At 43.9% G+C, this 16,795-nt stretch overlaps 1 protein-coding gene across 3 annotated transcripts in view; it reads left to right on the top strand.

Moving 5' to 3' along the window:
* The window catches only part of LOC126187769 (centromere protein I-like), a 351,829-nt gene that overhangs the window by 134,527 nt on the left and 200,507 nt on the right, over positions 1 to 16,795 (top strand). For all 3 annotated transcript variants that reach the window (XM_049929046.1, XM_049929037.1, XM_049929054.1), the window contains exon 8: positions 1,219 to 1,328. In XM_049929046.1, the coding sequence (XP_049785003.1) occupies positions 1,219 to 1,328 (110 nt within the window). The remainder of the gene's footprint in view (positions 1 to 1,218; positions 1,329 to 16,795) is intronic.

Genomic DNA, 16,795 nt, shown 5'->3' with positions numbered 1-16,795 from the left:
CGAGATAAAATAAATGTATCAGCCGATTAAATATAGTCTGTAATTCATGTTCTTATTCCTCGTGCTCCTTCGCGTTGCCACTGTTTTCACACATGTATGGAACAGGCAAATTTTTGTCTTTTGATTACTACCTTATAATAATTCTGTGTTTCTTACAGAAGAGTTGTGAGAGTCTCCTTGTTTTTATTTGTGGTCTGCTTTTATCTTTTCCCACTTTTTTATGTTTTCTATCTATTCTTTTCCCTGTCAGTAACGTGTTTCACAAATCTCTAAATGTGGATATTTGTGTAAGTCAGTTAATCATTGTAACTTACGTCAAGGAATTGTTCACTTAATTGGCGATGTTTATCATTCTAAAATCAACTGGCAGATAAACTGTCTACATCATTTTCTGTTTAAGTTAACTGTCTGATATGCAAAAGTGTTTTCATGACAGTGATTGTTGGCATTACTCAGGAGGAAGATTTTATTCTAGACAAAGTTAAATGATGGTATTAGCACAAACAATGTTAGGAGGTAATTGCAGTGTAAAATCGCTTGGGTAAAAAAAAAAAAAAAAAAAAAAAAGGCGAAATGTGGTACCGGCTGAAGTTTAGAAAAGAGGAATGTTCCAGAATATTCTTTGTATTTCTGACTGGTGCTTACAATTTCACAAAATAAATGTGTATTTCTTCTTTGTGCCTCCAGTTAATATTAGGTTGGGTTTTTGGCATCCTTCCAGTTACTTTGCTCATTTTTCATGATGCATATAGAAGATAAATGTACCTGGTGATCAGAATTAAATCGGCATACATTGTGAGAGTGATCAGGAAATCACAATCTGAACCACCTAAGAATAAATGTAGCTGGTGCATTTCCAGAACCTTGTAACTCTTTGCGAAAGAGGAACTGGAGTGGTAGGAGTTAGTGAGGTATTTGCTCTCTAGCAAAGGCTGAGTATTGTTCTGTGGCGTTAGATGAAAATATATGTATCTTTCCTCACAGTGTCAGCTACTAAGGGGGGGGGGGGGGGGGGGGGGAGGGAAAGAGAGAGAGAGAGAGAGAGAGAGAGACACAAATAAGTTCGACTAACTTGCTTTCAATGTTATATAATAGTATGCCTGTGCATCTGTATATGTGCAAATTTTTAGCTCTTCTACTTGTAGCTTGGTGTCTGTACATGTTTGTGTGTTTTGTAAAATATCAAGACTAATTTTTTGTTCTCTTTATTAATTTTAGGTTAAGAGGAAGAGGAAAAGTGACACTCTTATTCCACCACCAGTGTACATCTCTGTAGGATCAAAAAGCTATAGCAACAGGGGAGAGTTAACAGTGGACTATTTCAGATCGTAAGTGTATTTTTCTGTGAACAGCTACATTTATATTTTTACTCGTAAAATAAGCCATTGTAGTCTGTAGTCATAACACAATCCAACATTGTGAACACCGTTTTAATAAAAGCAACTTTTAATGTGCTTAGTCCGCAGCTAGTGGTCGTGCGGTAGCGTTCTCGCCTCCCACGCCCGTGTTCCCGGGTTCCATTCCCGGCGGGGTCAGGGATTTTCTCTGCCTCGTGATGACTGGGTGTTGTGTGATGTCCTTAGATTAGTTAGGTTTAAGTAGTTCTAAGTTCTAGGGGACTGATGAGCATAGATGTTACGTCCCATAGTCCTCAGAGCCATTTGAACCATTTTTTAATGTGCTTAATCCTGGTGTGCTGACAAAAAATCCATAAAACACATATTTCCGTCCAATTAACATTCAGTATTTAACAACTGAATTATAACAAATTTATTGAGGTAAATTTCATAAACTATTTCAATTAATGATAACATAAGATTAAAATTTTAGTGGAAGCAGTTTTACTAGTTAGTTTGTGTTGTGATTGCTGTGAAAAGCTCATTGCCTCTTCTTTTCATGCTTAAGAGCCTCATAGATAAGAAAAAAATTTTCAATTGCCAGCTCTTCGCATTAAGCTGAGCGTTATGAAACAGTTGTGTCCTCTAAATTATTCACGTAAAAAAAAAGTACGTAGTTAACAGTATGTACAGAATTACTTATAACCAGTAGCAAAAGTTACAAATCAGTAAGAATAAATGACAGATACGGTGCGGTGTCAAAGAAAAAAAAATCAGATTTTGCTATTACCTAACAAAAATTAATCAATTTTATTGTTGATGTTTATAATTATCAGGAATCGATAAGTTTTCTGCATCTATATATTATGTGTTTAATAAGTTGAGATTGTTAATAGTAATGTGTTGCCATCATAGACTTATGTACATTCAGATTTATAATCAGCACTCCTTATTCATAATCTTGCAGACCTTTAATCAATGTTCACTCCACTTCGACTAGATTTCATTCATTCATTATGTTCCACATATCCCATCAGGAAGAAGAAACGTCAGGGATGTTAATAAATCTATGTTTCTTCATGTAATCTGTAAGTTGTAAATGTCTGCACCTTTTAGACAAGGATGATAACATATATAAATTCTATCATTGAACACGATATCTTTTTGCATCATTTCCGTTGTATGGTAAATCAACTAATTATTAATTTCCTATATCTCCACCAAATAGATTGCTGTGAATGTAGATTGTTGTGTTGCATGCTCACAATTTTCCCCAGGTTGTTTGTACAACTTCCACAAAAGAAACACTTGAAATTAAAATCCAGTTTTTATGTCATTGGAGGTCACTAATCCTACTACTTTAAAACTGTAAAAGCAACCAATGAGCCCAGTCATAGAAAGCTAATAGTATGATAAATGCATAGGAGACAATGGTAGAAACCTGGAGGTCATAGCAGAGAGTAGTAATTGATTGGGTATCTTCATTCCTGTAAACCACATGATATAATCAAGTAGAAAGTAAGAAGTGACATAGACATATCATATTTACATGGGACTCTAACAGAAGGTAATAAAGACAGTAATTTAAAGTACCATTCTGTTGATGGAATAGGGATCATGTATGATAATTCTGACCCCTTAACAGCTTAATTTGGCGAAAAAGTGGGTTCTCATCTTGGTATTATAGTGAGCCCTGCTGTTGAAGCAATAAAACATTGTGAAGTTGTGTTTGGCATCATTGATAATCGTTTCTGAATCTGATGTAATCTAGATATGTGGTAGTAAGTAGAGTGCACAAGATACTGACTTGCTAATGGTGTGGAATGCCATAAATTTCTATGAATGTACACAACCAGTATTTACCAATGGAACAGAGAGGAGTGAAGGACAGCAAATCATCATCCGCCCCATTCTGTTGCCATTCCAACAGTATCAGAAAGATGTCTGCTCAAACAGAACAATGCCCAGACACATACTTATCTTGCTACCAGATGCCCTGTTTGAAGATCATAGCCCAGTTATCGGATATGTTCCCCTTTAAACATGTGCATAATACATTAGAGTAGAAGTAGGTCCAGACTTTATTGACCAGATGTGACGACAAGTGGAAGTATTGTGGAACACGAAACATTATCTCTCAAGATCGAATCCAGCACCCCTATGACTGCCTCCATAAATGTTTTCAGAACTGCATATTTTCCAGAAGAGGGTATACAAAATACTGAAATTGTCTAAGAGTCTATCTGTAGGTCTCTGTCCCTGTGATATAAACATATATGTAACACAACATGTATAATACTAAGCATTAATTAAATTTTGTTAATGGGGAAAATGGCTTCAGGCAAGTAATTTTCCAATATTGCTGTTTGTAAAAGATTTCATGTGGTTGTGGGTCATTTTCTTCAGAAGGAGCAATGCAAGGTCATCCACACATATCAAATGGCTACAGAAGAGTTGACTCTGGAAGCAGACCTGCCTCATTCAATCCCAACTACAGTTATCCCTAGGGGACTTTCTTTTGGAGTCGCCTTTTTACTGAAAGCTGCAAGACGCCCCCCCCCCCCCCCCCCCCCAAAAAAAAAAAAAAATTAAAAAATAAATAAAAAAATTAAGAAACCACACCTGCATGTGCACTTAATGATAAAAGCACAGCTTAATTTAATTACAACCCTTGTTGCTTAATATCAGCGTACTAGTGTACATAATGTTTCCCTTCTGGAAAACTACAGTGGCATTTTCCTAATACAATTTAGTGGAAATGTGGAGAGATGCCATATGAAATCTAGTGTTAGGACGTATTTTTGACAGCTTCAGCAGAGGAGTTCGAGAGTGCATAGCAAAAAGTGTATGTAACTTAAATGATTTCATTTTCAAGTCCAAAGTCTTCATTCTATAGACTTCTCTTTATTATCCTTAAAGGGCACATACCCCACTATGCTGTATCAATAAACGAGTTGAAATGCGCACGTAAATCTTGTTATAAGCGATGGTTGCACTACATGAAATAGTCGTGTATACTGAATTTGTGTAAATTGAGACCCATTTTATACATAAAATACAGGATTAGGTTCTTGTTTACTCATATATTAAGTTTAAAATAGCAGAGTTTCTTAGTATTTTTTACCAATAAATACCATTATTATCTTTCTGGAATACATTTTAATGAAAAATTTATTTGCTTAAAAATTTTACACTGATACAGTAATATACTAAATTCATTTTCATTAAGTTCATGTACATCCTAAATAGCCTCTGAATCATCTACATTGCAAGAAAATGATGGTGCTATAGTCAGTTCAGCTTCATTGACAGATTTCCTTACATGCAAATTCTTTGTATCTGAACTGTTTTTGCTAGGCACTTGACATTCACAGGGTGTATACGGCCCGGGACATCCGGGAATTCCGGGAAAAACCCGGGAATTTTTTCATCCGGGACAAATCCGGGAAAAACCCGGGAATTTTTTAGAATTCCGGGATTTTTCTTTGTTTTAGATTGCAGTTAAAGTTTTGTAGGTGTGACGTGTAAGATCTGATACGCTGACAAAGAACTTTAGTCCACTACTGCTAAATAATATTGCAGCAATGAAACACAAATCAGAGAATAACACCAAAATAAAAGTTTAGTTGCATAGAAAATGGGTAAATAGTGTCAAAGGATATAGGTCGAAGATTATGCAGTACGTCCGTAACAACTAACATGCATTCGATGTGTGTGACGTCACAATTGTTTACATTTCTAACAGATCACCAGAAAATATAACGAATAGTGGCTTGAGATGCGTTACTTTCGAAGTAAATTTCCACGCAAGATGATTTATGTTATGTGTGAGAATGTGCAGTGCATTTCTTAAATCACAGGGCGTTATAACTCTCATTCAAAACGTAACACTTTGAGGATCAGCCATTTGAAAAATGTCGGGCCCAGACGATAAGTCATTTATGCCACTATTTAAAATTTTACCGGCACATTTGTATTTGATATGATTTAACGTGTAACACACGCTAAAAAAAGGCCGAGCTTCAAGTTAGTTTTCATATTTAATGTTGTTCTTTCATAGATAAAAAATGATGCAATCGTTGGCAAAAAGTTCCATTGACCTCAAAAAAATGTGCATAATGTGTTACTGAGCAATATCACAAGTCCCTTCATGCCAGAACACTTCGACTTTTCTAAGCAACTGATAATCATTTTGGCACGATTTTAATTGCCAAATTAGAGCCTGTTAGTAGGCCTACGGACTTCCTATCATTGTAGGACTAATAACAGTGGATGCCAATAGACGATGCAATTCTCGTTCGTACATACACATCTGCTTACGAGTTAACCGGTGTAGAAACGCACTTTGCTGAGTTGAGCGAGCTCGGCCTACCTTCGTAACGTACGCGCCGCGGCCTGTCTTTCTCGTAGGCCTCGTGCTCTGAATAACTGCCGTCATTCGCTAGCGAGGTCACGTGACATGAGCTATGACTGGCTGACAAAAGTGCATCGCTCAACGCAATCTCTATTTTAGAGTTTCGGAAGCTACCGTGCTGTAATTTGTGGAATTTGTGTATATACTTAAGCAATACGAAAATAAACTCTGTGCATATTGTCTTGCATTGTTTTTCCTGGATTTCGTTTCCTAAACCCCCCTGCGGGTTCGGGGGTTAGAATAGGCCCGCGGTATTCCTGCCTGTCGTAAGATGCGACTAAAAGGAGTCTCACATGTTTTGGCCTTATGTGATGGTCCCCTCTCGGGTTTGACCTCCATCTTTCTAAATTATTCCGAAGAGCGAGCCAATTGGGGAAGGGCGCCTTACATGGTGCACTGTATCCGTCGTGCAATTAGACCTTTAGCCGGCTTTCACGTCGTTGCAATGGTGTCCCGCTCGTTTTCGATCTTTAGGGCGGGGATACGTCCCTGGGTGCGATTACCACGCTGCCCTCTGCAGTGTTTCTTTTAACTGCGACGACGACCTTGGACAGTTTTGCACCTAAGATCCAGCACGGTAGCCAGTCCGTTGTGGTGGGGCCGCCATGTACCCTCTTGGTTGTAGCCCCCTGACAACACAGGGATCGCTCTACTGATGCCTGCGCCGTTAACTCCCCACGTATGCCAAGGAGTAGATGCCTATCCTCCTGGGGTATCAGGACTCCCGGCAACGGCCATCCTGCCAGGTGGCCTTTGCTGTGGCTGGGTGGCGCCCGTGGGGAGGGCCCTTGGTCGGAGTAGGTGGCATCAGGGCGGATGACCCGCAATGAAGCGTGGTACATCATCTCTCGCTGGCGGCCAGCCGCCAGCAGTCTCTAAGCGTTCTCGGGCTCAATTTAATGCTCAGAAGTACGATCCGAAAACGTTCCCCTCCCTGGCCACGCCGTGGGAAGAGCGTAAGTCCCAGGATGGAGGTAACAGTTATTCGCCCCGATTCTTAGTTTGCACGAGAGCTGATGGGGAGTCTTTTCTCTCCACAAAGCCTCAGTTCTTCGTCGAGCATTTAGAGGACAAGTTTGGGGAGGTGGAGGGCTTGTCTAAAATGCGCTCTGGCTCAGTACTGATACAAACGGCATCCTCCGCCCAGTCACGCAGGTTACTTGCTTGTGACAAGTTGGGGGATGTTAACGTTACTATTACTCCACATAAGAGTTTAAATATGGTCCAGGGTGTTATTTTCCATAGGGACCTCCTTTTGCAGTCTGATGACGAGCTGCGCGCCAACTTAGAACGTAGAGGTGTTCATTTCGTCCGGCGCGTTCATCGGGGTCCGAGGGACAATCAGGTTGCTACCGGTGCCTTCATCTTGGCCTTCGAGGGTGATACGTTACCGGAAAAGGTCAAGGTGATGGTCTACCAATGTGACGTCAAGCCCTATATCCCTCCCCCGATGCGGTGCTTCAAGTGCTGGAAGTTCGGCCATATGTCTTCCCGCTGCACTTCCAGCCTCACATGTCGAGATTGCGGACGCCCATCTCATCCCGATACTCCATGTGCCCCGCCTCCCATCTGCGTCAACTGCGGGGAGCACCATTCACCTTGCTCGCCAGACTGCAGAATATTCCAGAAAGAGCGCAAAATCATGGAATATAAGACCCTGGACCGACTGACTTATACTGAGGCCAAACGGAAATACGACCGATTACATCCAGTGCGAATGACAACTTCCTACGCCGCTGCTACAACACCTGTGCTAGCCCCATCAGTTTCGCGCCTTCCGGCCGGATCGACGAGTGGTACAACTCCTCCTGCCCCCTTGCCAGTGGGGGGCTCTACCCCCCGGGTTGCTCCTGTGCCACCTACCTCGGGAGCAACACCATCCCCCCCATCGGGGACGTCGGTCCCCGCTTCTAAGCCAGAGAAGTGTCCAACTTCTTCGGCTTCTCACGCTCGCAAGGGGTCCCTTGGGTCCCTCCCTTCCCAGGTTTCCACCGGCGGGAAGGCTGACGATAGCCAGTGGCGTAAGTGCCCACAATCTGCAGGTCGAAGGGCTTCCCGATCCTCCTCAGTCCCGGAGACTGAATCGGTGAAGCCCTCCCAGCCAGTTAAACCCAAGGAGCAGCGTGAGAAATCAAAGAAGAGCAGCTCTAAGCCCAAGAAACGCGCGGTGGTAGCCACCCCATTGCTACCTTCTAGCTTTGCGTCTGAGGACGAGGTGGAGATTCTGGCGTCCGCTGAGGACCTCGATCTCGCCGGTCCCTCAGACGCCGTGAATAGCAATAGCACTAGCACGGGTGCTCAATCGGAGGCAGCAGGTGACCCAGCGGCGTAATCTGCCGTCCCAGTCCCGGCACGCCTTTCTCAGCCATGGACAAAACCATCCTCCAGTGGAACTGCAGCGGTTTCTTCCACCATCTAGCTGAGCTCCGCCAACTTATCAGCCTTCACCCTTTCCTCTGCATTGCTCTGCAGGAAACTTGGTTTCCAGCAATGCGCACCCCCACCCTCCGTGGCTATCGGGGTTATTATAAGAACCGAGCAGCTTATGAAAGGGTGTCTGGTGGCGTCTGCATCTATGTCCTTAACTCTCTTCACAGCGAGTCTGTCCCTCTACAAACAGCTTTAGAGGCTGTCGCTGTTAGGGTGTGGACGCCGCAGGCTCTTACCGTCTGCAGTCTTTACCTTCCACCGGAGGGTGATGTCGCGCAGCATGTCCTGGCTGCGCTGATAGCCCAATTGCCGCCACCTTTCTTATTACTGGGCGACTTTAACGCCCATAACCCTCTGTGGGGTGGGTCAGTGGCAACAGGTCGAGGCGCCACCGTTGAGCATTTATTGTCGCAGCTCGATCTCTCGATTTTGAATGATGGTGCCTCCACACACTTCATTGTTGCGCATGGCACCTACTCCGCCATTGACCTTTCAATCTGTAGCCCTAGCCTCTTACCATCTGTCCACTGGAGTGTGCATGACGACCTGTGTGGTAGTGACCACTTTCCGATTTTTCTGTCACTACCACAGCGTCACTCTTCTGGGCGCCCTAGCAGATGGGCTATGAATAAGGCTGACTGGGACTTGTTCTCCTCCACTGCCGCTATTGAGCCTCTCTCAACTGATGCCATTGATGCGGTGGTTAAATCGGTCACCGCCGGCATCGTCACTGCCGCCGAGTCTGCCATTCCCCGTTCTTCTGGGTCCCCTCGGCGGAGGGCTGTGCCTTGGTGGTCGCCTGAGATCGCTGAAGCGATTAAAGATCGCCGGCGGGCGCTCCAGCGTCACAAGCGACATCCCTCCATGGACCACCTTATCGCCTTCAAACGGCTGCGTGCGCGGGCCCGCCTCCTTATCCGCCAAGGCAAGAAGGAGTGCTGGGAGCGGTATGTGTCCACCATTGGACTCCATGTCACTCCATCGCAGGTCTGGGCCAAGATTCGACGGGTCTTCGGCTATCGGACCGCTGCCAGCGTCCCTGCACTCTCACTGAATGGAGCAGTTTGTACTGCCTCCGACGTCATTGCAAACCGCTTAGCAGAGCATTTTGCTATGAGTTCCGCTTCTGCGAATTACCCCCAGGCCTTCCGCTCCATTAAAGAGCGGATGGAACGTCGGAGCCTTTCTTTTCGCACCAACGCTTCTGAACCCTACAACGCTCCATTCAGTGAGTGGGAATTTCAGAGTGCCCTTGCCGCTTGCCCTGATACCGCTCCCGGGCCAGATCGCATCCACTGTCAGATGCTGAAACACCTTTCAGTGGACTGCAAGCGACGCCTCCTCGACCTTTACAACCGTCTCTGGGTCGAGGGTGAGTTTCCGTCGCAATGGCGGGAAAGTATTGTCATCCCCATTTTGAAACCTGGAACGAACCCTCTGGAGGTGGACAGCTACCGTCCCATTAGTCTCACCAACGTTCTTTGCAAGTTGCTTGAACGGATGGTGAGCCGGCGCTTAAATTGGGTGCTGGAGTCTCGGGGCCTTCTGGCTCCGTCTCAGGGTGGGTTCCGTAAAGGCCGCTCCGCCACCGACAATCTGGTGAGCCTTGAGTCGGCCATATGTACAGCCTTTGCCCGCCGTCAGCACCTGGTCGCTGTCTTTTTCGACATGCGGAAGGCGTACGATACGACATGGCGTCATCACATCCTTTCTACGCTTCATGGATGGGGTCTTCGGGGCCCTCTGCCGATCTTTATCAGAAATTTTCTGTCGTATCGTACCTTCCGCGTGCAAGTCGCGGCCTCGTATAGTTCCTCCCTCGTCCAGGAGAACGGGGTACCCCAGGGCTCTGTCCTCAGTGTCTGCCTGTTTTTAATTGCAATAAACGGTCTCGCTGCGGCAGTAGGAAATTCTGTCTCCGTTTCCCTGTATGCTGATGACTTCTGTCTTTACTATAGTTCTATTAGCATTGCAGCAGCTGAACGTCAGCTACAGGGCGCAATCCGCAAGGCGCAGTCTTGGGCTGTAGCGCGTGGTTTTCAGTTTTCGGCTGCCAAGACCCGCGTTATGCATTTCTGCCGGCGCCGAACGGTCCATCCTGAGCCGCGGCTTTATCTTGCCGACGAACTTCTTGCTGTGGTGGAGACCCACAGGTTTTTGGGTGTCCTTTTTGATGCCCGGTTGACTTGGCTGCCTCATATCCGGCAGCTTAAACAAGCGTGTTGGCGGCATCTCAACGCCCTGCGTTGTTTGAGCCACACCCGCTGGGGCGCCGACCGATCTACCCTGTTGCGGCTCTACCAGGCGTTAATCCAGTCTCGCCTGGATTATGGGTGCCTAGCTTATGGCTCAGCATCTCCATCTGCGTTGCGGGTGCTGGACCCAATTCTCCACAGCGGGATACGCCTTGCCACTGGTGCTTTCCGCACCAGCCCTGTGGACAGCGTCCTAGTGGAGGCAGGTGTACCTCCACTGCGGTTCCGACGCCAACGTTTGCTGGCCGCTTATGCTGCCCATGTTTTTAGCTTGCCCGGGCATCCAAATTATCGTGTCCTGTTCCCGCAGTCAATCGTCCATCTGCCAGACCGTCGGCCCCGGTCGGGTTGTCCAATCGCTGTACGCATCAAGGAGCTTCTCTGCGGGCTTGGGTTTTTCCCAGTTCCACCTCCTTTCCGGGCGCCTCTGCGTACACCCCCGTGGTGTGTTCCTCGCCCTTGCCTTCGGCTCGACTTGGCACAGGGCTCGAAGGACTCGGTCCCTCCAGAGGCCTTCCGCCGCCGCTTTTATTCCATCCTGGCCACGTATCAGGGCTCTGGAATTGTTTACACCGACGGTTCGATGGTTGCTGGTCGTGTCGGGTATGCGCTAACTCTAGGGGACCATTCTGAACAACGGTCCTTGGCGGCTGGCTGCAGCGTTTACACTGCTGAGCTAGTCGCCATCTTTCGTGCCCTAGAGTATATCCGCTCCTGCTCAGGTGAGTCCTTCGTTATCTGTAGCGATTCCCTGAGCGGTTTACGAGCTCTCGACCAGTGTTTTCCTCGTTCTCGTCTGGTGATGGCTATCCATGAGTCCCTGCATACTCTTGCGCGTTGCGGCCGCTCTGTGGTCTTTGTGTGGACCCCCGGTCATGTCGGTATCCCGGGCAATGAACATGTTGACCGCCTGGCGAAAGAGGCCACGAGTAAACAGTCTCTGGACGTTGGCCTCCCAGAGACTGATTTGCGGGCAGTCCTCCGCCGAAAAGTTTTTGCGCTTTGGGACGCTGAATGGCGCAATCGGATCATGCCCAATAAACTCCGTGCCATCAAGGAGACGACGACTGTGTGGTGGTCATCCCTGCGAGCCAACCGCAGGGACTCTGTCGTCCTTTGTCGGCTCCGCATTGGCCACTCCCACCTGACACACAGTTATTTACTGCGCCGGGAGGACCCTCCTGTATGTCGCTGCGGGGCGGCTTTGACAGTGGCCCACATTTTGTTGGCCTGCCCCCTTTTAGCTGTGGTCAGGCAGACATTTGCGCTGCCTGATACGCTCCCTGCCCTCTTATGTGATGACCCTGGTATGGCTGACTTAGTTTTCCGTTTTATTCGGGCAGGGGGTTTTTATTATTTACTCTGAGTGTTTGTTCTGTTCTTTTGTGTTGATTCTGGCCATTGGCCTCCGATTTTACGCTGAGTTTTTAATGTGTTCTCGGTGGTTGGCTTTTCCTTTTTATCTCTATGGTCGGCCAACCACTGTCACACTCTGTGTGATTTTAATTTGTTTCGTCTGATCTCTGTAGGAGTATTTCTTGTCCTGTGTCGTCTGACGTCTTTCCTGTTGTTCGTTTTTTATTCTCTTTGGGTGGTTTCCCTTTTTTTTTTGGAAAAAGGGACCGATGACCGTCGCAGTCTGGTCCCTTTAATCCCCCCCAAACCAACCAACCAACCAACCGTTTCCTAAAGTGCTGGGACGTCCTCCGCCGGTATAAGACCTTTAAGATTCAAAGGACTGACAGGTTTTACAGCTCCGAGGGAAAGTATACTGTTACTAAACACGGATGTATTTTCACCCGCTTTATACGTAATTTCATCCGGGAGAAATTGTGTTTTTAACCGGGAAATCCGGGAAAAATCCGGGAATTTTTTTTTCTTGTCCACGTAGACACCCTCATTCATTTAAAGTGCCTCACTGTTCTGCATTATGTCACAATTTCTTTAAACTTCATTCTATATTCCTCGGCTCCAACATCATCTGCCACAGCTGCCTCTCTTGTCACTTTAACTTTGTGAAAGCTATAAAGATCCTTGAAGTGATCAAACCTACCTGAGCTGGCCAGGAACAGTGCTGGCTCCAGAGAGACGTATGTGTTGTTGGTTGTGATACATTTTTTCGTTCTTCCCATTGCTTCCCAGTGAGATTTGGTTACTCTAGTCACACTTAAGTCATTTGAAGGTTGAGCAGTTTTTTGAATTGATTCCGTATTCTGGTGATTACTGCTCACACTGGATTCACTAAGTCTCAGAGCACGCTGTATGACAATAATATGCTCATCTCCCCCTCCCCATGATTCATCAGTCTACTGACTGGTTTGATGCAGCCCATCATAAATTCCCCTCCTATGCCAACCTGAATGACAGTAAAAATCAAACACAGAACTCGTAATTAAGCAGAAAAGGTCAAAACACAAAATATGCCAGAGTGTTTACTTACTCAACCTGTTATAATACCTCTGTGCTCATGATGAAAAAGTACACAAGATTTCTGAATGAATCATAAGTAGACTGACAAAACGAGCTGAGCGAGTAAAGCCGAACAGATGAATGCCAATCACTGTCTGATTATGTGGTTGATTGGGTTTGCGAATGATCAGCATTCTTATAATTACTAACGAAATCCATAGATTCAGACTACCAGAATGGAAATAAATGACTGACTGGAATAACAGGTGAGAAAGATTATGTATTATCTTCTCGGTGTATCCAAGAAAATGACATTTTTACAGAAACATTTTGGCCAGATTGCTGCACTAGTAAGGACCAGTAGTACAGTCCCCAGCTAGCTGCCGCGTAAGTTCTATTCTGGAAGTAACGTGGAAAACATGTTGTTCGAACACGTAATAACGCCTAACCGGAAAATAATCGTGGGATAACTAAACCTGTGATTCTGGCAGGGTTAGTGAAGTTAATCGGCGAACATGTTTTGACAGTGGCAGCAATAGCTACAGAATTTGTGATGACGAGATCGTTCGTTAGAACGAGGAAGAAACGGGGACATCACACAAATTATGGAAGAATAAGATGATTCCAAATTTATATAAAAATTTCGTAATACTACTTTTCGATCTCATGCTTGAGAAGCTGGTGCGTATGAATGAAATGTGAAACTATTTCCTAACATAAAGCTTTTTGCTTGTAGTAGGCCTAATAGGCATTTGATATTGGTACTTCGTGGATTATATTCTGTTGTGTTATAAAAATGGCCATTTGTGCCAAAACAGTCTCGTTTATTTGGTGTGTGTTTTATCTAGCAGACAGTGACAAAATAGATATAATCTGATTGAGAAACCACACCAGTCTTGGGTATTATTTGTATTAACAGCTTTTTCAGTATTAGATAACGACATTTCGATTTTTCATGTAGCAAAACGTTTGACAAACTTTAATGAGGTAATAGATTCTTTCGCAGAAAGGAAAGCATGCCATGTAAAGGTGTAGCAAGATTAGAGAGAAAAAATGCTAGGAGCTAAGGTTTGGAGAAATGTGTAATTTCTTGCTTATCTCTTGTCAGTATTGGTTTTATATATCCTATATTTAATTTTATGTCACGCAAAACAACAAGCTGTTAACTAATAGGCAATAAAGAGTTCAGATTTTCTGAAGAGTTCTTGTTCTCTTGATTACAAATAATCCCATCCGCTATTAATTGCGAGATTTTTTTAAAGAGGGGCAGGCTGTCAAACCGGTCGACTGGGAGCAGGAGAGGCACCACAGGACATTTCAATTTCCACTCTCCTGAATATAGTTTGGACATGCGGTAGAAAAATGCTTTATGAAGAGGCATGGCACTTCACTTTGGCATACTTAAGACCAAGTAATTTGTCTTACATTTCCTTGAATACATATGTTTTATGTTTCAGACTTTTCAGAAAGATGCGCGCTAAAAGATGAACATATTTTGAAAATTCGATATTTTTAGTATTGACCCGGTTCACAAATGTCGTAGATCCAGGGCTGATGCGCAGAGCAGTCTGAGTTATAGTGGGTAGTCTCCACGTGACCCATGTTTACATTTACTGATTTTGCTGTTTCCCCTTCGTTTACTTTCAAGTTAAATGAAAACAAAATGGATATCTGTGGCCTGGTGCTATCAGGTGAATTAAAACACATTCACATCATTATGGAAGGCTGAAATATGTCATTAGTTTCAGATTTTATTTTATTTCCACCTTTCTGACAGTCAAGCATTAATCGCCTTGCAGAACAATGAAGTTATTTTTGTCTGTTTGCTAAAGAAATTTGACTTTTGTTAACCTTTTCTGCAGAGGCGGTCAATGTATTTGAAACAAAATGTTTAATTCCACAGTACTGGCTAGTTTCAACTGTTCGCTGCATTTCAAGTGCACGTTTTCATTTTCTAGCACATGTGGCATTATGCCATAATAAAGAACCAAACATGATATAGTACAGTACTGGTGCTCCAAGAAAATTTACATTCCAAAAACCACACTGAAAAGCTTAATATCAGGTCGAGGTCTACTTCATTGGGAATCTGCACGTACGAATGTGCCCTTTAAGTACGCACTTTAAATGTGCACATTTTAATATGGTTCACGAAATTCCGATACTCTTGCAGTATCCCCTGATGTCTTGTTTGTTTTATGACATAATGTATGATCTTTCAATGTTTTACTCGTACGTACATACCGGCTTCCTACGTCATGATAGCTACCTAAGCGCAGTGTCGCCTGTTATCTGCGCTCTCTGGCAACTGCTGAAACGAACCAATTTCTAACAGGTCGCAGGAAAATATTGCGAATAGTGGTTTGAAAAGCGTTACTTTCAAAGTAAATATCATTTTACGTAAGTTGAAGTATGTGCAAGAATGTACCATGAATTTATTAAATCACAGAGCGTTTGACTCTCGTTTAAAAATCAACTCTTTGATGACAAGCCATTTAGAAGAATTTCGAATTTTACTGGCACATTTGTGTGATATATCTGACAGTGTAACATGCGCAAAAAAGGTCAACAATATATGTGAAAGCTTAGCTTCTCTTGCACCTTGAGACCAATATTATATGTGAAAGCTTTGCTTTTCTCGTAGCAACACTATGTATATTAATTTGAAGTATTAACTTTCCCTGTTTGTGTGTTCGTGCTACTTAACAGTGATGTTGCTGTTGGCTGACTACATCATGTGTCCTATGCTCTGAATATCCGCTGTCATCGGCTGGCGGGATCACATGACATGAGAGCTACGAACGGCTTACAAAAGCGCATCGAAATCTCAATTTCAGTGATTCGGAAAGTAACATGCGGTGTTCGGTGGATTCCAATGTATACTTTCATAATACGAAAATACGCACTGTACATGTTGCTGCACATCAAAGACATTTCCAAAACGTGTCGTTTTCCCTGAGTTTCGTTTTCTAAAGCACTGGGAAACTGTACACCCTGAAATTGTATGCCTGTGTATAAAACCGTAACCATTCAAAGGATTGATAAGGGAAAATATACTGTCACCCGGGAGAAAGTGTATATTTAACCGGGAAATCCGGGGAAAATCCGGGAATTTTTTTTATTTGTCCATGTATACACCCTGTCCTGAGAAACTATGTCCTCACCCACATTTTTAGGATAAAACCAGACAACAGGTTCTCCTGCCTAAAGAGTATCTCCAGCAGTTTAAAAAATACTGAAACAATCACTCACAAGACAGATTTTAACACTTCAAATATCACACACACCAGATATGTCTAAGAAAAACAAACCACTGGAAAAAGTAACATGGGGGATTTCACAGACTTAACAATCCTTCATCAAAACATGCAATCATTAGAAAATAAAATACAACTATTAGAAGTTGAGCTCCAATCCTTGAACTGCACAGTAGTTTGTATTACTGAGCACTGGTGTAGAGACACACAAATCCAACATCTAGTATTACCATTGTATGAAAGGGCAAACTCCTACTGCAGAACTACTTCAAGGGGTGGAGGGTTATGCATTTATATCAGAAAAGGAACACAGCACAGTAAGTGAAGACGAACACTTTGAAATATCAGCTATTGAATTAACAGGTCTTGATATCGCCAAGAATTTAATCATTTTGTGTGTGTATTGATCTCCCAGTGGTAGTGTGGACACTTTTTTCAATAAATTAACAGACGTTCTAGATAAAGTCTCAAGTACAAAGGCCAACATAATTCTGTGAGGGGACATTAACATCAACACTAATATCATAAATGAATCCAGCAGCACCTTCATAAACATCCTTCAAAGTTTTGGTATGCCCCTACTGGTCAATGGTGCAACAAGGTTTACTACAATGACTGCATCAGTAATTGATCATGTGGTCACAAATATGGACAGGGAAAAATGTGATGTAGCTGTAAAAGATGCTGGACTAT

Source organism: Schistocerca cancellata, chromosome 1 (genome assembly GCF_023864275.1).
Source record: "Schistocerca cancellata isolate TAMUIC-IGC-003103 chromosome 1, iqSchCanc2.1, whole genome shotgun sequence".
Taxonomy (NCBI): Eukaryota; Metazoa; Arthropoda; class Insecta; order Orthoptera; family Acrididae; genus Schistocerca; species Schistocerca cancellata.
This window is presented reverse-complemented; position numbering and strand designations above follow the sequence as displayed.